The sequence below is a fragment of the Bos javanicus genome, chromosome 21, assembly GCF_032452875.1.
Source record: "Bos javanicus breed banteng chromosome 21, ARS-OSU_banteng_1.0, whole genome shotgun sequence".
NCBI lineage: Eukaryota > Metazoa > Chordata > Mammalia > Artiodactyla > Bovidae > Bos > Bos javanicus.
In genome coordinates, this window is record NC_083888.1 from 19,777,871 (window position 1) to 19,799,894 (window position 22,024).

Consider the following 22,024-nt stretch of genomic DNA (forward strand, 5'->3'; position numbering starts at 1 on the left):
GGGGTGCGTGGAGGAGAAAGCTGGGGTATCACGGTTCTATGGGAGGGGGGCAGAGAATAAAAGATGATGGAAGGATCTTGGACTATGTTGGCCTCTGACAGGTTCAAGGAATAGAGTATTCCAGTAGTGCTTCCTTCTGCCCAAAGCAACAGAAAGAACAAGCTCTTTTTGTTGTAAGGGATTTGCTTAAAGAGTGGTCCTAGACTAGTAACAAGAGTGTAACTGGGGGCAGGGGTCTGGGCTGGTGGGAGCTGGCCCCAGCTCAGCATGGATGTGGACCGCTGAGGTCACCTGGTGGCCTGAGGGATGGCATGCTGCGGGCAGCAGTGGGCAGCCCGGAGCCTGAGGGGCAGACAGGCTGCCGCTGGGACCAGGGGAGTGATTTCCCTTGGCAGCCGTGCTAACAGCGTGTCATTGGCCTTAAGGCTTGTTAGGGTCAATGTAGGGAGGGGAGGAGCCCTGAGGGACCCCACCCCATGAGCAGCCTGGTTGTCCAGATGAATTGTTTTGGAGAGCTTTGTGACCTGAGGAAGCTTACTCTCTCTGCAGACAAAACACTGGGGGGATTTACGGAAACACGCTGGTTGGAGTGGAGGTGAGAGCATGGGCTTGAATTGACCTCCCCACCCTACCTCCCCACCCTTGGTTAGATGCAGACCCTGAAAAGATCAACTGCGATGAATCCTCACCCTCTGAGCCTGGCTCCAGAAAAGACCTCAGATTACAGCTCATAGGTTCTGTCGGCTGAGAAAGGGGCCCCGAGGACTTGTGCTGCAGCGGGGCTGCTGTGGACACAACAGTTACAAGAGGTCACACGTGTCATGCTCACTGCATATCCAGCTCTGCTCTGATTCATTTGTTCCTCCCAGCAGCCCCTGAACTATGTCCTCACTGTCCCCATTTTCACAGGCACAGAAAGGTCAACTGGCCAAGATCACACAGGTTTAAGTGGCAGAGCTGGGATTTGAACCCAGTCATGGGGGTTTAGGATCGTAAATCCTGCTTGGCATTCATTCACCTTGCAATTTATACCCAGAGGAAAAGAGTAACCAATATTTTTTTCATATTAACCATCTGATTTGGTGACTTGTTATATTTATTCATTTTATCTTCAGTTCAGTTCAGTTCAGTTCAGTCTCTCAGTCATGTCTGACTCTTTGTGACCCCATGAATTGCAGCACGCCAGGCCTCCCTGTCCATCACCAACTCCCAGAGTTCACTCAAACTCATGTCCATCGAGTCAGTGATGCCATCCAGCCATCTCATCCTCTGTCATCCCCTTCTCCTCCTGCCCCCAATACCTCCCAGCATCAGAGTCTTTTTCAATGAGTCAACTCTTCGCATGAGGTGGCCAAAGTACTGGAGTTTCAGCTTTAGCATCACTCCTTCCAAAGAACACCCAGGACCGATCTCCTTTAGAATGGACTGGTTGGATCTCCTTGCAGTCCAAGGGACTCTCAAGAGTCTTCTCCAACACCACAGTTCAAAAGCATCAATTCTTCGGTGCTCAGCTTTCTTCACAGTCCAACTCTCACATCCATACATGACTACTGGAAAAACCATAGCCTTGACTAAACTGACCTTTGTTGGCAAAGTAATGTCTTTGCTTTTCAATATGCTGTCTAGGTTGGTAATAACTTTCCTTCCAAGGAGTAAGCGTCTTTTAATTTCATGGCTGCAATCACCATCTGCAGTGATTTTGGAGCCCCAAAAAATAGTCTGCCACTGTTTCCACTGTTTCCCCATCTATTTCCCATGAAGTGATGGGACCAGATACCATGATCTTCCTTTTCTGAATGTTGAGCTTTAAGCCAACTTTTTCACTCTCCTCTTTTTCAGGGAGATTATTATTGTCATCCCCATTTTATAGATGATGAAACTAAGGCTCAGAGAGTACATTATGTAATTTAAACAAAGTCACAGTTACTCCCTGACAGAGCCTGGATTTGAATACAGGTCTGTCTCCCTGCAAAGCTCAGCAGGTAGTAGAACCTCAGGAAATGTGGAGCTCCTTCCCACTTTTCTCAGGTCCAGGAATCATCTCCTGGCTCTTGTGTGTCCTGCTCTGGCTGGACCCACCAGAGGTTCTGCAACAACCAGACCACTTTCTGTTGGAAAGCCAGCCAGAAAATGTCAGAGAAAGTGTGGAGACTCTAGGCAGGGGCTAGTGGAACATAACTATCCTCTTTCCACCCACCAACCTCTCTACGGGGAGGTGTTTCTCCTCCTTTGAGAGGAGACAGCCACACAGACAAGGGCCACATGCATTGGCAGCCAGTACTGCCACCCCCAACCAGGGTGGACAGCCAATGCCTGAGACTGCAGGAGAGAGGGGTCCTTCTTCTCTCCACTCACAGGAGAATTGAGAAACGCTGACTCTGTGATTTTTCCAAGAAGCTGGTCAGAGCCAGAGAATGGGAACATCTGTGCCACGGGCTCTGTTCTGGATGTGGCTCAGACCACAGTCTGAAGGAGCGTCAGCTGGAAAACTCTGCATGGAGGAGGCCAGAGGAGCAAGGGTAGGGCAGCTGTCCCGGGAAACAGGGAGCCCAGGCCAGGCAAGGAGCAAGAAAAGGGCCTGAGGCTAGGGCACCAGAGGACTTCTCCATCAACTGTTTCTGCTAAAGGGCTGGGGGACGCCCTGGGGATCCTACAGGTGGACTTCAGGGCCACAGCTCTCCCTCCCCAGACCTTTGGACCCAAGGCACCTCCCTCCCCTCTGCCTTTGGAGACAGGCCCATGCAGGCATCTCTCAGCTCCTCCCCCAGCCTGTCCATCAGGCTGCAGGGAACATGCAGACAGTTTGCCAACCATCCCTCTTCTGACCTTCCTTCTCCACTTGGTCTATTTTTCAAATTGAAATTTTCTTTTCTTAAAGATAATTTACTTACATGTTTCAAAATCAAAATGCTCTAAAAAGCCACATATTGAGAAACCTCCCATCCACATGTGGCTCTGTGCCCTCTCCCCTCAGCTGCCCTCTCTCATCAGTGCCAGGTAGTGGCTGCTCCATTGCACTCATGGGAGCCCTTCCTGTGCTCCATGATACAGAACAAGTACATGCAGATTTATTTTCTATTTCTCCCACTCTCTTTACATTAAAAAAGGATATAATATATTGTTCTGTATCTTACTATTTTTACTTAGGGTATATTGGACATTTTTCTTTATCATTATTTTGAGAGCATCCTCATTTTTCCCAGCTGTATAGTATTCCCTCTTCTGTCTACACCTTGGTTCATTAACCAGCATCTTCAACATGACCATGTGAGTTGTTTCCAATCTTTCCAATCTTATTTTCAAGTGAGATCTTGAGTCGGACCTTGATTTCCACCAGGCTGCTCTGGTTAGAGAAAGTGGTGAGTGAGGAAAACACCCTATTTTCAACCCCCATCAGCTCACCAGAAACTCAGATCAGGGACAAGACTCATCTGTCATATGATGGCAGAACTAGAACTAGAAACCAGATTTCTTGGGTTCTGCTTTCCATATTCCTCATGGTTCATCCCTAAGGGGACAGACCACAATGGTGGGGCCACTGGACTGGAGGCAGGACCAATGTGACTGTGAACCCAGACGTGGACCCCAGATCTGCCCCTCTCTCTTACTCTGGGATTCCATTAAGCCATCAGGGAAGCCTGGGGAGGACTAGGCATGCTTGCTTTTCTTGATGAAAAGTGAATCATTAGTCAATCTAAGAAAGAAATGGAGTTTTTTATTTGAGCTCAGCGGTAAAGAATCCACCTGCCAATGCAGGAGGTGCAGGTTCGATCCCAGAGTCAGGAAGATCCCCTAGAGAAGGAAATAGCAACCCACTCCAGTATTCTTGCCTGGAAAATCCCATGTACAGAGGAACTTGGCAGGCCACAGTTCATGGGGTCGAAAAAGCTGGATACGACTGAGCGAGTAAACAGCAACAAGGAGGAATATGACCCGAGCCACAATCTTTCCGGAAGTTATGAAACTGTTCTGAAGAGGTAAGGGAGGAGGCCAGTATGTATGTGACTTCAGGGGTACACACAACCAAGCACATAGTTTTGGTGGAATGTTTCTGCTCTTCATGAGGAAGAGATCCCTTAGTTAATGGTTTGAGTGCTTTTCTAGGTATGGGAAGATGCAAGAAACTGGGATCATAAAAATTTCTCTTGAGAAACTCTTGCTATCTGAGGTCCAGCTTTATAGATCACAGTGTCTCATCCTGATGTTCGACCTAAATTCCTTCCAGGGTGGATTGTAGGACAGTGACTATGGTGGCTAACTACTTGATTCTTGTAGAACTGAACAGTGGGTGACATTTTTTATTTCACAGTCCTCTCCCTTTTTATCTTAGGGATATCTAAGGAGGTGCAGGTTGGATCCCAAAGTCAGGAAGATCCCCTAGAGAAGGAAATGGCAACCCACTCCAGTATTCTTGCCTGGAAAATCCCTTTTATGGCTATTTTGTCACAGGTCACTAGGAATGTCTATTCCTGGTGGTTCAAGTGCTATCACTCACCCAGTCCTGGTAACAGTAGCCTTAATCCTCTGGACCACCTGTCTTACAAGAGTGTCAACTCCAGGAAATGGTTCCTTCCTATCGCTTCTTCCCATATCTAGAGTCACACTACTACAATCAAGGATCTTATAGACTATACATCAGGTCAATCATTTCAAGTCAACATTAATTTTTTACCAGAGGCTCAGTCACACATTTGGCAATGCAAGAAACAATAATCTTGTAGAATAGGCAGAATACAAATAATACAGCTGTGACATTAATAAGGTCATAAGTTATGTTAATCTTCTAAGGAGTTATATGACTGGGGCCAGAAGAAGGAAAATTCACCTGTAAGGCTGAGCAGAGAGGTTGGTTAACACATACTGCAGATGCACAATGCACTCTAGAGGGGAGGGAGGAGATTCAAATGGACAGGGAACAACTTTATCCTGAAATTTTTCATCTTGCCTTAAATACGAATTTTTTTTAGTCCTTCTTAAGATTTCCCCATGATAGGGACCACCTCCTGGGAGCCTGCCCCATTCATCCCACCTGCCACTGGGTGAAGATCACATGACTTCATCCCAGTACAGGAGTGAGGGGCAGCAGTGGGCGTCCTTCCCTTCCCCTCCCCCACAGCTCCTCTTGCCTGGCCCCTCTGGCCCTGGTGAAGCTACTATGCTGAGCTTTGAGGCTTTGTGGCTGAGAACAGGAGAGGAAGAAGGTTTGGGGTGACTTCCTCACCACAGTTATACAAACGGCTGCTGGTGCCAATGCCATCATGCACATGGACACGCATGCTCATACCCAGGCAACATGCTTCGCATGCACACAGACACACAACTTTTTTTAAAAAAATGTTTTTGCCTGCACTGAATGGCAGGTGGAACCTTAGTTCCCAGACCAAGTATAGAACCCACTCCCCCTGCAGTGGAAGTCAGGAGTCTCAACCAGTGGACTACCAGGGGAGTCCCTGGCACAAACTATTAAAGAAAGACATTGAGGAGCTGGCAAGAGCCTTTTAAGAGTTATCTGATGGGATATTTGGCACTGGGGTGGGGCCCAAACTCTAGTTTTCCAGGGATGGTCCACTCCCTAAGGTCTAGCTCAGGTGAGGGCGGGAAGACAGTGGGAGGGCCCCCACCAGGGACCCCACCCAGGGTCAGGTGGGTGAGGAGGGAAATCTGGTAGGCTTCTTCTGAGCTCTAGATAAATTTGGGTTAATTAGGATCTCTTGATTAGTGAGGAGGGGAGAAGGTATTGTTTCGTTTTGTTTTCCTTTATCTTAATATTGAGGTTAAAAAAGTACATTGTGATTGTGGAGAAGGGACGAGATTTTCTCTATGATTGACAGCAGGGGGCTGATGGGAAACAGAAGCACCTGGGAATAAGATATACATACCTATACATTCATATAGACCATCTTATTCATGAGTCTCAGAGAAGCAGGAAGCAGCAGAGAAAGCCACTGATAGAATCATACTAAGCCATAGAATCATACTTCTGTGTGCAGCAGTCAGGGATGCAATTCCTTTCACTCTGGCAGAAGGAATTTCCACCCTTTGAAGTAACCCCGCTGGGAAGAAGAATGAAAAGAAACTTCCCCTTTAGTGAATAAGGATATTCACTAATTTTTGCCTTCCTGATCAGGGGAAAAAAATCCAGGTTAACATCACCTTTAAGGCTGCAGGGGCCACACTCTTCTCCCTGCAGAGGCAGGACCTGCAGTTTTGATCACTGGGGCAGGAGGGACACATCACTGCCCCTCACCAACACTGTAGACAGGTGTCTGCAAGTCCCTGGGGTTCTCTGCCAGCTCCTACTTCGATGTCCAGAAAGTAATTGGGATGGAAATCATCACAACTTCCTCTAAGAAGCCCTCTAGGCAGTGGGTGTTTAGTGAACCTGCAAAAATTCTGGAGTCAGTCTCAGGTGGGGCTGAGCACCGGATGGGGCCCAGGGACCCAAAGTCGCTGCTTCAAGACTCCCACCCACTGGGAATTATTGACCTCCTTTTAACTTAAAAACAAGCCTACTCATTAGAAAAGACCCTGATGATGGGGAAGATTGAAGGCAGGAGAAGGGGGTGACAGGGGATGAGATGGTTAGATGGCATCACTGACTTAATGGACATACATTTGAGCAAGCTCCGGGAGATGGTGAAGGACAGGGAAGCATGGTGTGCTGCAGTCCATGGGGTCGCAAAGAGTCAGACACAATTGAGAGACTGAACAACAATAATACTCTACAACCCCCTCCACTGGGAAAAACAGGGTTCAGTTCCTAGCTACCCACACTCACCCCACTCCACACATCTGTACCAACTAAGACACAGCCAGGGTGACAGACAACCAGAGCCTCCGGAGGCCCAGGGTGTGAACAGCTGCACAGAGGGCTGTGTGCTGTGGAGTCAGCACCTTAGGAGGGGGGAGGGCAGAGGAGGAAGGAGTCTCAGGTCCTGATGGATCAGAAGAAGGAAAATGGGGAGAGGTGGTCAGGACACAGGAGACGAGAAAACCAAGGAAGAACAGAAAAGGGCCAAAAAGCAGAAAATGTAGAAAAGATGGAACAACACAAGAAAGAGGCAAAACAGAATTATGGGCAAGCACACGAGACAGAAGGGAGACAGAGAAGAAGGAGGGAAGGGAACAGGAAAGAGCAACATGAATGGGAAAGGATGTGAGAAGGGAGAGAGGGAGCCAGGAAGAGGACATCAGAGGACGACTGAGCTTGGTGAAGATGCCTCCACTGACAATAAGAGGGAACCGGGGGGCCTGGTGCAGAGCCTCAGAAGCTGATAAAAACAGCGGCGGGCCAAGTCCACCAGGTCCACCACGTAAACCAGCAGATTGACGGCAGTCAGGACGGCCACAGCCAGTCGCTGGTCCCAGGTGCACACCTAGGAGCTGAGCTTATCACGGCAGCTCACGTCGCTGGACCTCTGGGGCTGTCCGCCGAACTCCCTGTTGAACTGGTAGAGCGGCCAGAGGACCACAGCGGAGGCATAGAGGAGGGCGGAGAGCAGGGTCAGCCCCAAATGCACAAGGGGGACGGGGACAGGCAGCCTGTTGTCCCAGTTGTACCAGTTCAGCAGGAGGGTCACGGCTGACAGGAGGAAGCAGATGCAATACACGGCCACGCACCACTCCAGGGCCGGCTGGTGCACATACAGATGGGGGCTGCTGATGAAGGCGAAGATGATGCAGGCCACGAAAATCTCCAGCCTGTGAAGCAGGCCTGGCAAGGTGAGCACAGAGCAGGAGAACTCTCCAGACCGGGCGCAGGTCCAGACCACTTCAGTGGCATAAGCCACAGATGCAAGGCTGGAAAAGGCAGTGACCACAATGGCGTGGTCACCGAAGGGGCTGTGAGGCAGCAACTGGATACAGGCAGTGGCAAAGACGATGGAGCCTGAGAGACATAAGAAGGTGGCACAGGAGGCGCTGGTGATGAGAAAGCCATCCCAGGAGAGGTGGAGGCGAGGCTGAAGCCCACACAACTCGACTATGAGGATGATGAGGGTCATGATGAAGCAGAAGCACCAGACAAATATGGACCAGTTACCTGCAGCCACCTGCAAAGTGCTCACACCAGCCACCAGGGAGAAGGCCACGCAGGTGGAGAGCAGCTGCAGCAGGCGCAGAAAGTAGCCCATGATGATGGTCAGAGAACCCAGGCCTGAGGACGATCCTGTGGAGGTCCTGATGGTTGTGCAGGCCTAGGTCATCGATACGGCAATGGTCTTTGCTGACACCCACCGAAAAAAGATCCAGCTCTGGAGTCAAGACGCCTGGAAAAGGCTCAGGGCCCTGTAGGGCTGAGGCTCAGGATCTGCGGAGTTGGAACCAATGGCTCAGACACTCGGGTGACAGCACAGCCGCTCCAGAATGTTTCTCCCCACCCATCAGCCTTGGCCTAGTCAGGAGACTTGTCTTATCCCAAACCTTATAGCCATGTTTGGTCTGGCCTCAAACCATGAATATTTTATCTCTCTGAGCTGTGTACTTTTATCTATGGAGACAGAAGTTACACTGGTCCTTATCTGCAATCCCAACCCTTCAAGGCTATGAAAATTGAAAAAAAGAATTTTGAAAAAACTCATTTGGTAACAAGTTTTGACCTGAACAAACATGAGACAATTTATGTTCAAAAGTTCAGTTGCAGAAACACTCCTGTATCTGATTACAAGGTGCTTTCAGACCCCAGTGAGTGTGATATTTCAGAGTAGACGCACCATGTCACCTACCTGGAGCTGAAAAATTCGGAATTCTGGAGCAAACCCAAAGGTTTCAGAAATGGGATATTGGATTGTACTGCTAACCACATTTTACAGATGAGAAAACTGAAGCTGGGTGGTTAAGTATTTCCCCGAGGTTGCCCCGTAGATAGGAGTGGGAAACCCAGATGAAAATGCCAAAGCTGTAGGTTTGAGCACTTTGCTCTACAGTTCAGCAGGTCAGCCAGAGTGGGAGGCCAGGACCAAAGCTCAGGGCTCTGAGACCCAGGACATACCTTCAGGGCCATGGCCTCCTTCCACAGCAACCTGGAGACACGTGTCCTGGCCTGTCCTCCCAGGAGCCATCACTGGAAGGAGCTGCCATCTGAGAGGACACATGTGGCTCCACCCGGAGGAGGGCAGCTTCAGAGATTAACAGGGAGGAGCCATGGGGTGAGAGCAAGGCCATGGGGACAAGATGACATGGAAAATAGGAACTGTTCTGAATCCCCTCCCCTGCATTTTGCCTTCCCATGTGACTCTTCCTCACTGGGGCAGGGAGACTCCAACCCAGCATTCCAAGGTGGAGTGTCCTGGAGGAACCACAGAATTCCAAAATTGTCATCCAGATTCGAGTCTGGAAATATCTAGAAGTAGTCCTACCTGAGTGAGGATTCTCCTGGCCTGGGAGACTGGTTAGCAGCTGCCAAGCTGGGAAGAAGGGATTGGAAATGAACAAGGATGCTGTGTCTGAGGCTGACGTGGAGTCTTTTAGGGCATCCCAGGAAGGCAGTGGGGATGGACAGATGTTTGGCCCCCTTTTAAGGGCAGGAGCTGAAAGAGGAGGCCCCTGCAGGACCCCTGGGAGGTGACAGCCCTGAGGATGCTCCCGGGACTGGGGTGGGGGCGGGGGGGGGGTGCGGGCAGAATGGAGATGACTGGGGGGATCCCAGGGTCCCAGTGGCCCTGAGGCAGCCCAGTAGGGGTTTTCTGACCCAGAAGGGATGCAGGCATGGAGCCAACCTTCGCCATGGAGGAGGGGCCTGGACTGGAACTGAGACAGGAGAACAGGGGCTTGAAGGGGTTTCAGGGCTGTGACAGGGACACATGGCCAGAGTGGCAGGGACCCTGGAGACCACGGAATTGCCCAGGTCACCTGCCCAAGACAGTCCCGCCAGCCAGGGCTGCAGTCCTGCTCACACAGGGCCTCCTCCAGGGTCCAGTGTGTGGGGGAGTGAGGCCCCTCCCAGCCCGCCCCCTCCTCAGGGACACCTGCCCTGTTTCCAAAGGACTATTTGCTGAGAGGTGCCGAGGGCTGAAGGGCCAGCACCGTGAGCCCCTGCCAGCTTCCTGCCATCAGGGGCCTTGTCACCTTTGCTGATAATAAACCCTGGGACAAGCTGAGGCTGGAAAGAGAAACAGAGCAAACCTGAGAACCTCCCTGGACTCCCAAAGCTCCTTGAGCCCCATTGCAGGGGAGCCCTGGAGCCTGCTGGCCTCCCAGTGGGCACTGCCGGGGTGGAGGATGGGCACTGGCATGAGGGTTGATGGGGGTATCTGTCCCCAAAGCTGTTCACAACTTACCTCAACAAAATGACCCTGAAATTTAAGGTAAGTTCAGTCGCTCAGTCATGTCCGACTCTTTGCGACCCCATGATTCGTAGCCCGCCAGGCCTCCCTGTCCATCACCAACTCCCAGAGTTCACTCAGACTCATGTCCATCGAGTCGGTGATGCCATCCAGCCATCTCATCCTCTGTCGTCCCCTTCTCCTCCTGACCCCAATCCCTTCCAGCATCAGAGTCTTTTCCAATGAGTCAACACTTTGCATGAGGTGGCCAAAGTACTGAAGTTTCAGCTTTAGCATCAGTCCTTCCAAAGAACACCCAGGACTGATCTCCTTTAGGATGGACTGATTGGATCTACTTGCAGTCCAAGGGACTCTCAAGAGTCTTCTCCAACACCACAGTTCAAAAGCATCAATTCTTCAGGGCTCAGCTTTCTTCACAGTCCAACTCTCACATCCATACGTGACCACTGGAAAAACCATAGCCTTGACTAGACAGACCTTTGTTGGCAAAGTAATGTCTCTGCTTTTTAATATGCTATCTAGGTTGGTCATAACTTTCCTTCCAAGGAGTAAGCATCTTTTAATTTCATGGCTGCAATCACCATCTGCAGTGATTTTGGAGCCCCAAAAAATAAAGTCTGACACTGTTTCCCCATCTATTTCCCATGAAGTGATGGGACCAGATGCCATGATCTTCATTTTCTGAATGTTGAGCTTTAAGCCAACTTTTTCACTCTCCTCTTTCACTTGCATCAAGAGGCTTTTTAGTTCCTCTTCACTTTCTGCCATAAGGATGGTGTCATCTGCATATCTGGGGTTATTGATATTTCTCCCAGCAATCTTGATTACAGCTTGTGCTTCCTCCAGCCCAGCGTTTCTCATGATGTACTTTGCATATAAGTTAAATAAGCAGAGTGACGATATACAGCCTTGACGTACTCCTTTTCCTATTTGGAACCAGTCTGTTGTTCCATGTCCAGTTCTAGCTGTTGCTTCCTGACCTGCATATAGGTTTCTCAAGAGGCAGGTCAAGTGGTCTGGTATTCTCATCTCTTTAGATCCACTTAATAGCACAGAGGGAGGACTTGGGCAGGAGAGGCATGGTGGTTCCTTCTGTGTGACCCTGGGTCAGGCCTGTGTCCTCTCTGGGCCTCAGTTCCCCCACCTGGAAAGCAAGAGGTTTGCCTGAGTCTCCCCAGCAGCCCCTCCTCCACTCTAATCTGTGAGCCTGAACATGGTGCCCCAGAGACATCACAGCCTGGATGTGGCTGAGCCCTGCCTGCCCAGCAGCCAGGCGTGTGGACTGGAAGACAAGGAGCCGGGAAGGTCATGGCCGGGACAAAGGAAGGAAGGAGGAGGTGCTGGAAGGACAGAGAAGGAAGAGGGAAGATGGACACCAGAGCGACAAGGATAAGACATCTCATAACTGGATGATCCTGTCCATTTACTCATCAGAGCCTCAGGTTCCCCAACTGTGCACTGGGCTTATAACCTACTATGTGTCAATTAAATGAATAGAAGCACATGAAGGACTCCTCAGAGGGTCTCTGACAGGGCACTCTCAATCCATGTCCCCTACCTGTTCCCCTCCCCGCCCCCTTCACAGAGGACCTGGAAGGCCCTGCCCTACTTGGACATCAGCACATGCAGCTTGATTTGCTGCAGATCAGGGGCTGCAAACCAGCTTGCACTGCAGGTGGACTCTTGATGTGTTCAGTTTCCATCACAGTGTTTTCATGAAGAAATGATGTAGAATCACTAGTATTACTATTTCTTTCCCTAAGGGCTTGGAAGTGGCAGTGTTTTAATTTCTCATGAAAATTCAGACTCCCAGCTCCTTTGGAAGCCTCAGGAGGTCTAGTGTCACCGGGCTGTGTGTCCTTGAGGGGCTGGGGGCACTGGAGCTGATGTGGCTATGCTCTCTATATTGTTTTCCATTCATATCTTCGTGCAGTTTTCTACATTTCTCTTATTCTCCTGTATAATTGACATAAAGCAAGTCTATGATCATCTCGCATGTCCTGATTTCTTCTCTTGGGCATGACCAGACTTCCTGCCTGCTCACAGGAACGTTCACCCCTCCATCCAGGGAGCATCTGTGTCCTCAACCTCATGTACAATCTTCAACACATTTCATATGTTCTGAAATATGTAGACATGTGTGTACATAAATGCACATGTTTGTAGGGCATATCTGTATTTTTTTTCCATTTTATACACATGAGAGTGTGTCATGCACAGGGCCTCCTTCTTTTCTACCCTGGCAGGTGCAGCTGGTCCTCTCCAAGGGCCCTAGTCCTCTCCAGGGGCCCTAGTCCTCTCCATCCCCTTTACTTCCTTCCTTCCCTCCTGGCTCCTGTGGGCATTTGGACTGACTCCCCTTCTCTAGATCAGTGGACCCTCCCCTGTGAGTCTCAGACACTGGGGGACACAGGAAATAACAAGGGGACCTGGGATCCAAGTGACTACCATGCTCTAGAGTAGGTCAGCTAGATTTTCTGGTAATTTATAAAAATATGAGAGACTATATTTTCCAATTTTTTATTTATTTTTATTTCTTAGAGTTGTTGCATAAGGTTACCATGAGCTTGGTGGTTTAATACAAGAGAGATTTATTCTCTCAAGTTATGGAGGTCAGAAGTCTGAAATCAAGGTGTCAGCAGGGCTGTGCTGCCTGTGATGCTCCAAGAGGGTCCATCCTTGCCTCCTTTAGCTTCTGGAGACCCCTTATCTTGTAGCCCCCCACCCTTAACTCCATCTCTGTCTTCATATGCTCATCTTCTCTCAACTCTGTGTGGGTAAATCTCTGCATCCTTTCTCTCGTAAAGACACCAGTCACTGGACTGTGGTCCCACCCTCCATCCAGGATGATTTCCATCTCCAAATCTTCAGTTAAGTATGCTTGCATCACCATGCTTCTATATAAGGCCACGATCTGAGGTTCTGAGTAGACATGAGTTTCAGGAGGACCCTCTTCAACCCATTACAGTTCTCTCTCCTATCTTCCTGTCTTTTTTTTCATGGTATCTTTTTCTAATGTGTTTATCATTAGTGTATTTGTTTATCAAAGTGTATTGGTTTGCTGAGTATTTCATATTGGTGTGTATTCACTGGAGTTCCTGGGACTCACAGCAGGTTGATCCCTCACGTACTTTGTCATTAAACTGTGAGCCCCCTTTTACAGGACTCGCTTTTCTGGGAGGGTCCTGACACCTTTGTTGGAAGCTTCACCCAGAATAACTGCATTTGCTTCTGCTCAGGACCCTCCAGGCCAAACACCTGCTGGGTGCCAGTTGTGTTAATTTCCAGGTTGGCATTGTTTGACCTCAGAGGTCATGTATATTTGGGCCCGTTTCACCGGAAATGAAGACTTAGATTTTGCTTCTCTTGTGAAGACTTAAAAAAAAAATCCAAAACTCCTGTCAAGGTGGGTATTAGCCTTGACCTTTCCTCTTGCTGAAGGGCATGGTTTTCCTTGCCTACTCTACCTCTGAGGTTGTGAACAATGTGGTCCTAGCTTTAGGGAAGTGTCTCAGCTCCAACTCATTACTTTCTGCCACCCCAAACCTCATTCCTGACCCAAGTGGGCATATAGACCAGCCTCCAGTTGGCCAGGGTCAATTCTCTCTTCTCCCTCCTCCCACACACAAGCAGCAGTCACATCCACTCTGCCACTGAAACTTCATGAGATCCTCAAGCAAATCATATAACTGAAAACTCTTCCTCACTTCTTTGCTTTGTTAACCTTTTTATATGTCCTTTAAGACTTGACTTTTAATCACCTCCTCCAGGAGGTCTTCCTTGATTCCAACAACTCCATCTCTGATTGCTTCCAGAGTGACACTTCTGTGAAGTAATCTGATGTGGGCAGCTCCTGGGTCTCACATGAGCACAACAGGTGAGGTGGGAGGAAGGGAGGTGTTGCAGGAGCAGCAGACAGGGCTCAGTGTAGATGGACCTGGACACCAGAGACACAAGTAGGATCTTAGTGATGAGGCCTCGCTGACATTCTCTAAGGAGGGGCTGATCCATCAGAGGCCCACTCTGGAACTGACACTCTGGGTGTAGGAGGAAAATGGGATGGAGGCTGGCCAAGAAGTTGGGGGGCAAGTTTGGGGGCTGATTGTAGAGTCCACATATGGGATGATGGGCCTTGAGCAAAGACATTTCAGGGGTGGAAGGCAGGGGCAGATTTATGAAATATTTGAGAGCAAACATTCAACTGGTCTTGATGAGGGGAGGGGCCAGGATTACTGACACTTGATGCCCCAGGGACAGCTGTAACCTCACCTCTCCCTTCTGCTCTCTTAACATCTCAGGCTCCATCCCAGGTGCTCCCAGCGCCCCTCCCCTCCCTCTGGACACCACCCACTGAGTGTGCTCTGGGAAGGGAGGCTAAGAAAGGGGGAACCAGCCAGAGCATCAGGGAGGCAGCCTGGGCTCCTGCCTCCTCGTTTCCTTGAGGCCCCTCCAGATACACGTGCTATTCCTCCACCTGCACCTGAGGCCCGGCTCGTGTGCTTCTAGAGGGAGAAAGTTTATTAAGAAATGGCTCTCTGCCCTCAATGCACCAGGAACGATTCTCTGGAATGATGGTCCCCCTGCTCCTCAGCCTCCCATCCCTCCTTTTCTCCCTCCCTCCTCCTCCTCTCCCATTGTCTGAAGGTCTCAGATCCTCAGGACTCCAGCCTCGACCACCTCTTCTCTGTGCACCTTCTAGTCCTTATCCAGTCAGATGGCTTTAAGTGTTCTAGGCACTGGACAGAGAGCAGAGAATGGAACCAATAGTTTCTTCCCTCACGAATCCTACTTATCTAGATGGATAATATGCAAACCAATATATAATAGCATGTTATCTGGTAATAAATATAATGACAAGGGGAAAACAGGTGAAGAGGCAGTTATTGGAATGTGGGGAGTAGATAAGACTGCTCCATGGATGTAACATTTAAGAAGATGCTGAATGAAGTAAATAGGCTGAGTGATGACAACTACGCAATTCCTGCCTCCAGAGCTAATCTCTACTGAGTACTAGAGTACAGTTACCTCCTGAATGCTCAGCTACCTCCTGAGTTCTCCCTCTGAATCATGCATGGCACCTCACACTCAACATATCCAATCCCACCTCTTGAAACTCCCACCCCCAAAACACACTGATCCTTTCTCATCTTTCTCATTCAGTCAATGGCAGCACCTTCACAGATGCTCTTTACAAAATATGTGTGAATCCATCCTCTCTTCATCTCGAGTCACCACCTGGTCCAGGTCCATCCATCCTCACTTGCTCTCCTGCCATAAGCTTCCTGCTAATGACTGTTTCCATTCTTTACCTCAATGTCTGCTTTGGAGTGAACTTAACTAAGAAAAGTTTTCAGGCTTCTCTTTGCTCCCTCAGGTGAAACACACATTCCAAAATATCACCTTGAAAGCCCTACAAGCTGATACCTCTTTCTACTTCTCTTGCCTCTTTGCCTCCCTCCCTCCAGCCACTGAGAACTTCTCCCAATTCCTCTTGGTCATCTCAGGGCCTTTCCACTGACATGTCCACATGTCCCCCAACCCTGAACTGAGACCAGAGCTCAGCCTGGAACATGGCAGTCCTGTGCTCAGTCAATGATACTCTAAGCCTCAGTTTCATCATCCAGAAAATAGAGATAATTAGCACCTGCTTTTAGACATGATGGGCTCTTGATTAGACCTGCAGAGAACATCTCTGGCAACTTCAGCAGAGAACAACTGTACTAGAGAGCTGCTGGGTAGCTTAGAGAATTATTAGGGTGGGACCAGGCTTAGAAATAGGCTCAGACGAGGAAGGCAGGAGCTAGGCAGCCAGGGCACAGCCAAGGGAGCTAGTCCAGGTACCATGGCCATTGGAAGCTCACACTGGACGCTATTGCAGGCCTGGATCGTGAGGCTGTGAGGTAATATTCATAAGCCTATATTATAAAGTCATATTCATTCAACAAATACTGCTGTGTCAGCCCAGTTCAGTGCTGGGAATATAGTCATGAGTGAAAGAGGCAAATGCTCTACCTGGTGCATCTATATTGTAGCGTTTATGTTTGAAGCCTCATAGTTTACTTGAAGCTGAATGTAGAGTTTTGCATTCTATTTTACAATAGGGCATAATATTATACACATAACATATCAGGCCTGTTTCAACAAAAAAATAACAGCTTCCTACAAACGGACTGGGGACTCTGTCCCCCTATTTGCTTGATGACACAGAACCCTGTTTCCTTACATGCCTATAAGGAGCAACTTCTTGACACCAAGAACAAAGCTTAAAACCAGTTTGTGGAGCGGGAAGAGGAGAAAGCAGGCGTGCCAGGGTCCTGTGGTGGGGGGAAGAGATTGAGATGATGGAGGGATCTGGGTCTCTGCCAGCCTCTGCAGGGTCCAGGAACAGAATATTCTGGAATCCCTCCTTCCGCCTGAAGCACCAGGAAGAAACACAAACTCTTTCTTCTTAGGGATTAGCATAAGGAGTGATCCCAGACTAGCAGCGAGAGTGTTACTGGGGGCAGTGGTCTGGGCTGATGGGCAGCTGGCCCTGGCTCAGCAGGGACATGGACCACTGCCGTCACCTGGTGACCTGAGGGATGACGTGCTGCGGGCAGCAGTGGGCAGCTGGGAGCCCGAGGGGCAGGCGGGCTGCAGCTGGGACCAGGGGAGTGCCTTCCCTTGGCTGTAGTGCTGAGAGGGTGTCATTTGTCCTAAGGTTTGTCAGGGTCAATGTAGGGAGGGGAGGATGCCCAGAGGGAGCCCCACTCTGTGAGCTGCCCAGATGGATGGTTTCTGAGAACTTTGTTGCCTGAGGAAGCTCACTCTTCTTCCAGACAAAGCACTGGAGGGATTTATGGAAACAGATGCTGGTTGGAGTGGAGGTGAGGAGATGGGCTTGAACGGAGCTCCTGTCATCACCTCCCAACCCCTGGTCAGAAGCAGATTCAGAAAAGAGCAACAGGGCAAACCCTCACCAGCCCAGCTTGGCTCCAGAACAGACTTTAGGTTACAGCTCACAGGTTCCGTCAGCTGAGAAAGGGGCCCTGAGGACTTGGGCTGCAGCGGGGCTGCGGTGGACACAACAGTTACAAGAGGTCACACGTGTTGTGCTCACTGCAGGTCGAGCTCTGCTGTGGATTCATTTGTTCCTCCCAGCAGCCCCTGAACTATGCGCTCTGTGTCCCCATTTTCACAGCCACAGAAAGGTCAACTGGCCAAGATCACACAGATAGGAAGTGGCAGAGCTGGGATTTGAGCCTAGATACTTGGTTCAAGATCTTAAACTCTCCCTGGATTTGGCATTGTACCTTAGACCCAGGAGGAATGGAGTAGCCATTTCTGCAGCAACAGCACTCTGACTACTTGACTTATCTCTATTTCATCTTCAGAGATATATTTATTGTCATCCCCATTTTATAGATGTTGAACTGAGGCCCCAAAACTACATTATATCTTTTGCTCAAGGTTACACAGTTGCTCCACGTCAGAGCCTGGAGTTCAAGTCTGGCTTCCTGCAAAACTCAGCAGGTACTAGAACCTCAGGAACGGCTGAGCCCCTTCCCTCTTCTCTTGGGTCCAGGAATAATATCTGGGCTCCTATTTGTCCTGATCTAACTGCAGTGCCCCAAGCAGAGGTCCTGCAGCAGTGCCCTCATCTCAGCCAGACCACTTCCTGTTGACCAGCCAGCCAGAAAATGCCAGAGAGAGCGTGGAGACCTTAGACCCTGCCTTCTCCTCAGCTCATCTGCCTCCCTACACCCACCTTGAGACAGGAGACAAACGCACAGACAAGGGCCAGGATTGGCATCCTGCACTGGTTCCCAGGGCAGATAACCAGGTGCCTGATGCCCCAGGAGAGAAGAAATCCTCTTCTGTCCACTCAAAGGTAAATTAGGGAAGGCTATCACCGTGATTATTCCAAGAAGCTGCTCCAGAGCCAGAGAATGGGAACATCTGTGCCCTGGGCTCTGTTCTGGATGCGGCTCAAGCCACAATCTTGGGGAGTGAGGGCATCAGCTGGAGTCACGCTGCCTGGAGGAGGCTCTGGCTGGCCGGCTGAGGAGGGAGCCTCTGGCCACTGCCTCGGGAGACAGAGAGCCCAGGCCAGGCAGGGAGCAAAGGTAGGGCCTGAGGCTTGGGCACCGTGGGGCTTCTCCATCAACTGTGTGTGCTAAAGGGCTGGGGGAGTCCTGGTCATAGCAGGTAGGCTTGGGGGCCACAGCTCCCCCTCTCCAGCCCCTGGACCCAAGGCACCTCCCTTCCCTCTGCCTTTGGAGACAGGCTTGTGTGGGCATCTCTCAGCTCCTCCCCCAGACTGTCCATCAGAATTGCAGGGAACATGGAAACCATCTGCCAACTATCCCTCCCCTGACCCTTCTTCTCCAGTTGGTGTAGTTTTCAAACTTAAATTTTATTTTCTTGAAAAGGTAATACATTTACATGGTTCAAAATAAAAATATTCTTTTAAAAGCCATATATTGAGAAACCTCACTTCTACCTGTGGCTCCATCTACTCTCTCTTCCATTCCTCTTCCTGATTAAGAGCAGGCATCTGCTCCACTGAACTCATGGGGGTCCTTTCTGTGTTTCTTGAAGCAAACCAATTATATAGATATCTTTATTTTTATTTGTATTTCTCTCCCTATTATACATTTTAAAATAGCATACTATACATCTTACTGTTTTTACTCTGTATATACTGGAGATATTTCCTTATCATTATTTGAGAGCATCCTCATTTTTTCATACTGTTTAGTATTCCTTCTTCTGTCTACACAATAGTTTATTAACTACCATCCTAAAGATGAGCATATGAATCACTTTCAATCTTTCCAATCTTATTTTCAAATGAGATCTTGAGTGGGAGTTTGATTCAAGCCAGATTGCTCTGGTTTGAGAAATGCGGGGTGGGCCAACACCCTACTTGCAACCCCACCATCTCACTAGAAACCAAGGTCTCCAGAGGACATAGCTTAAAAGCCATCATTTTAGCCTCATTTTCCTATTTTATAAACAGGAAACTGGAGCTCAGATCAGTGATGAGACTCATCCATGCTCATGAGTTATCCTGTGGCAGAACTGAAACCAGAAACCAGATCTCTTGGGCTCTGCTCTCCATGCAACTCATGGTTCATCTCCAGGGAGACCAGACCAGGGCTCTGGGGCCACTTGACTGGAGGCAGGACCACATGTGACTGTGGACCCCAATCTACCTCTTTCTCAGTCTGGGTTTCCATTTCCTCTTCTACTATTTCAGATCAGTCCCTTTGTACTCCCAGCAGAAAAGATCAGGGAAAGGCGGCGTTGGGAAGGACCAGGGGTCTCTGGCACCCCTCCCCCATCTAGCAGATGAGGAAACTGACTCAGCAGCAGTGAGTGCCCTCCTCAGGGGGACGGAGCAGGTTTATGCAGAATGAGGGTGAATGGGGCGGAATCCCAGCCTGGAGGATGCTGCTGCCACATTTGTCACAAGCAGCGTGGGGCCATGGACGGACAGCCGGCTTGGGGACAGGACACCTGGTCCTGACTCTGACTCTGCCACACGCAGGGTGACTCTGGACACATCCTGCCCCTCCTTGGTTTCCAGCTGCTCCTTCCCTATGACGAGAGGGTTGAACTAAGCAGAGGACCTTTACACTCTCTTTTGAGCTCCACAGTGAGGGACTGGACCAGCCTTGAAATTGTGACAAATGACACTTAACCCCCCAGCAGGGGGGTTGTAGCAGCCACCCTCAAAAACCATGAGGCTTGGACAGTGAGCCCCTCAGGTGGGCCCACCCTGGGCGATTCTTTTATTAAAGCACAGAGGCATTTCCATTCTCCTGGGAAGTGAGGTCCCAGGGCTGTGTTCCATTTGATTCAGGAAATATAAGAATATGATACTCCTGCACAAAAACTTGGGTGTATCAATGTGTTTATCAATGAAAAATTAGTCAATAGTCAACTTAAGAAAGAAATAGAAGTTTTATTGGAGCCAACCTGATGAGTATAACTGGAGAGACAGTCTCTCAGGAAGCTCTGAGACCTGTCCTTCAGAGAAGTAAGAAGGAGGGCAGGATGTATGTGACTTGGGGACACACAGCTTGGTATAGGTTACTGCTCTTCATGAGGACCAGATGTCTTGGGTAATGGTTCTAGTGCTTTTCTGAATATGGGAAGATGCAAGAAACTGGGCTCATAAAAAAATTCTCCTGAAAATATCTAACTCTCTGAGGTCTGGCTCTCACACTTGTCCCAGAGCACAAAGTACTTTATCCTGATTTTCACCCTGAATTCCATCTAAGGTGGATTGTAGATCAGCGACTGCAATGGCTAATGACTTGTTTCTCTTTTTCAAAAGCATTTATTTTATTTATGTATATGGCTAGGCTGGGTCCTAATTGCAGTATGTGGGATCTAGTTGCCCAACCAGGGATCAAACCTGGGGCCCCTGCGTTGGGAGTGCAGACTTAGGCACTGGACCACCAAGGAAGTCCTGGCTTGATTCTTGTAGAACTGGGTGGTCGGCAACATTCTTTATTACACAATTCCCTTTATTTCTGTCTTAATTTCAGCCAAGGTTTAGGAGACATTTTTCACCAATTTGTCCCAGGGTGCTAGGAATGCTCATTCCCAGGTCAGATGGGGATTTCACTGATAGGCCACTCACATGGTATTACTCACCCTGTCTTGGCAACAGTAGGACGGCTGGACCATCTGTCTTACAAGTCTCTCAGTTCCAGGAGATGGTTTCCACTTGTTGCTTCTTCTCATGTCTAGAAGCACACTACTACAATCATGGATCTTAGAGAACTATATATTTCATTTCAAGTAGCCAGTGCTAATGTATGCTTAGTCGCTCAGTTGTGTTCAACTCTTTGAGACCTCATGGACTGCAGTGCACCAGGCTCCTCTGTCCATGGGGATTCTCCAGGCAAGAATCCTGGAGTGGGTTGCCATGCCCTCCTCCAGGGGATCTTCCCAACCCAGAGATCCAACCCAAGTCTCTCATATTGCAGGCAGATTCTTTACTGACTGAGACACCAGGGAAGCCCAAGAGTACTGGAGTGGGTAGCCTATCCCTTCTCCAGGGGATCTTCCCACCATAGGAATCGAACCAGGGTCTCCTGCATTGCAGGCAGGTTCAAATAGCCTAGTTATCTTATTTTTTTCATCATTTACTCAAGAAACAAGAATCTTGTAAAATGAGCAGAACACAAGTAATACATCTAGTGACCTCAATAAGGTCGTAAGTAAGTAAGCAGTGTTATCTTCTAAGAAGTTCCATGGCTTGGGCTAGAAAAATTCATCTCTATTGTGGAGCAGATATTTCTGCTCTTAAGGAGGTCAGATTAATGCACAATGCACACTAGCAAGGAAGAAAGAGGCCCAAATGGGCAGAGAAACATTTTATTTGCAAATTTTTCTTCTCTTGCCTTAAAATAAGAATTTTATTTCATTCCCTCTTAAGATTTGCCTGCATTAGGATGACCTTCTGGGAGCCCTCCCCCTCCACCCCCCTACCAATGGGTGAAGATCACACGCTTCATCCCAGGACAGGAGTGAGGGGCAGCAGAGGGGGTCCTTCCCCTCCCCTCCCCCACAGCTCTGCTTGTCAGCCCGCTTGGTCCTGGTGACACCAGGATGCTGGGCTCTGAGGCTTTGTAATTGACGACAGGAGACTTGTGGGACCTTCACAGCCACCAGTTACTGTAAAGGCCTGCTGATCTCAATGCAGGGGAGCACAAGGGCGCACACACATGTACACACAGTGCACT

At 49.3% G+C, this 22,024-nt stretch overlaps 1 protein-coding gene across 1 annotated transcript; it reads right to left on the bottom strand.

Annotated features, from left to right (window-relative positions):
• Positions 1–4,433: 4,433 nt before the first annotated feature.
• LOC133234164 (myeloid-associated differentiation marker-like) lies at positions 4,434–8,554 on the bottom strand. Its single transcript, XM_061394390.1, has one exon. It carries the CDS (start codon positions 8,130–8,132, stop codon positions 7,377–7,379), a length of 756 nt encoding a protein of 251 aa, XP_061250374.1. The 5' UTR covers positions 8,133–8,554; the 3' UTR covers positions 4,434–7,376.
• Positions 8,555–22,024: the final 13,470 nt, after the last annotated feature.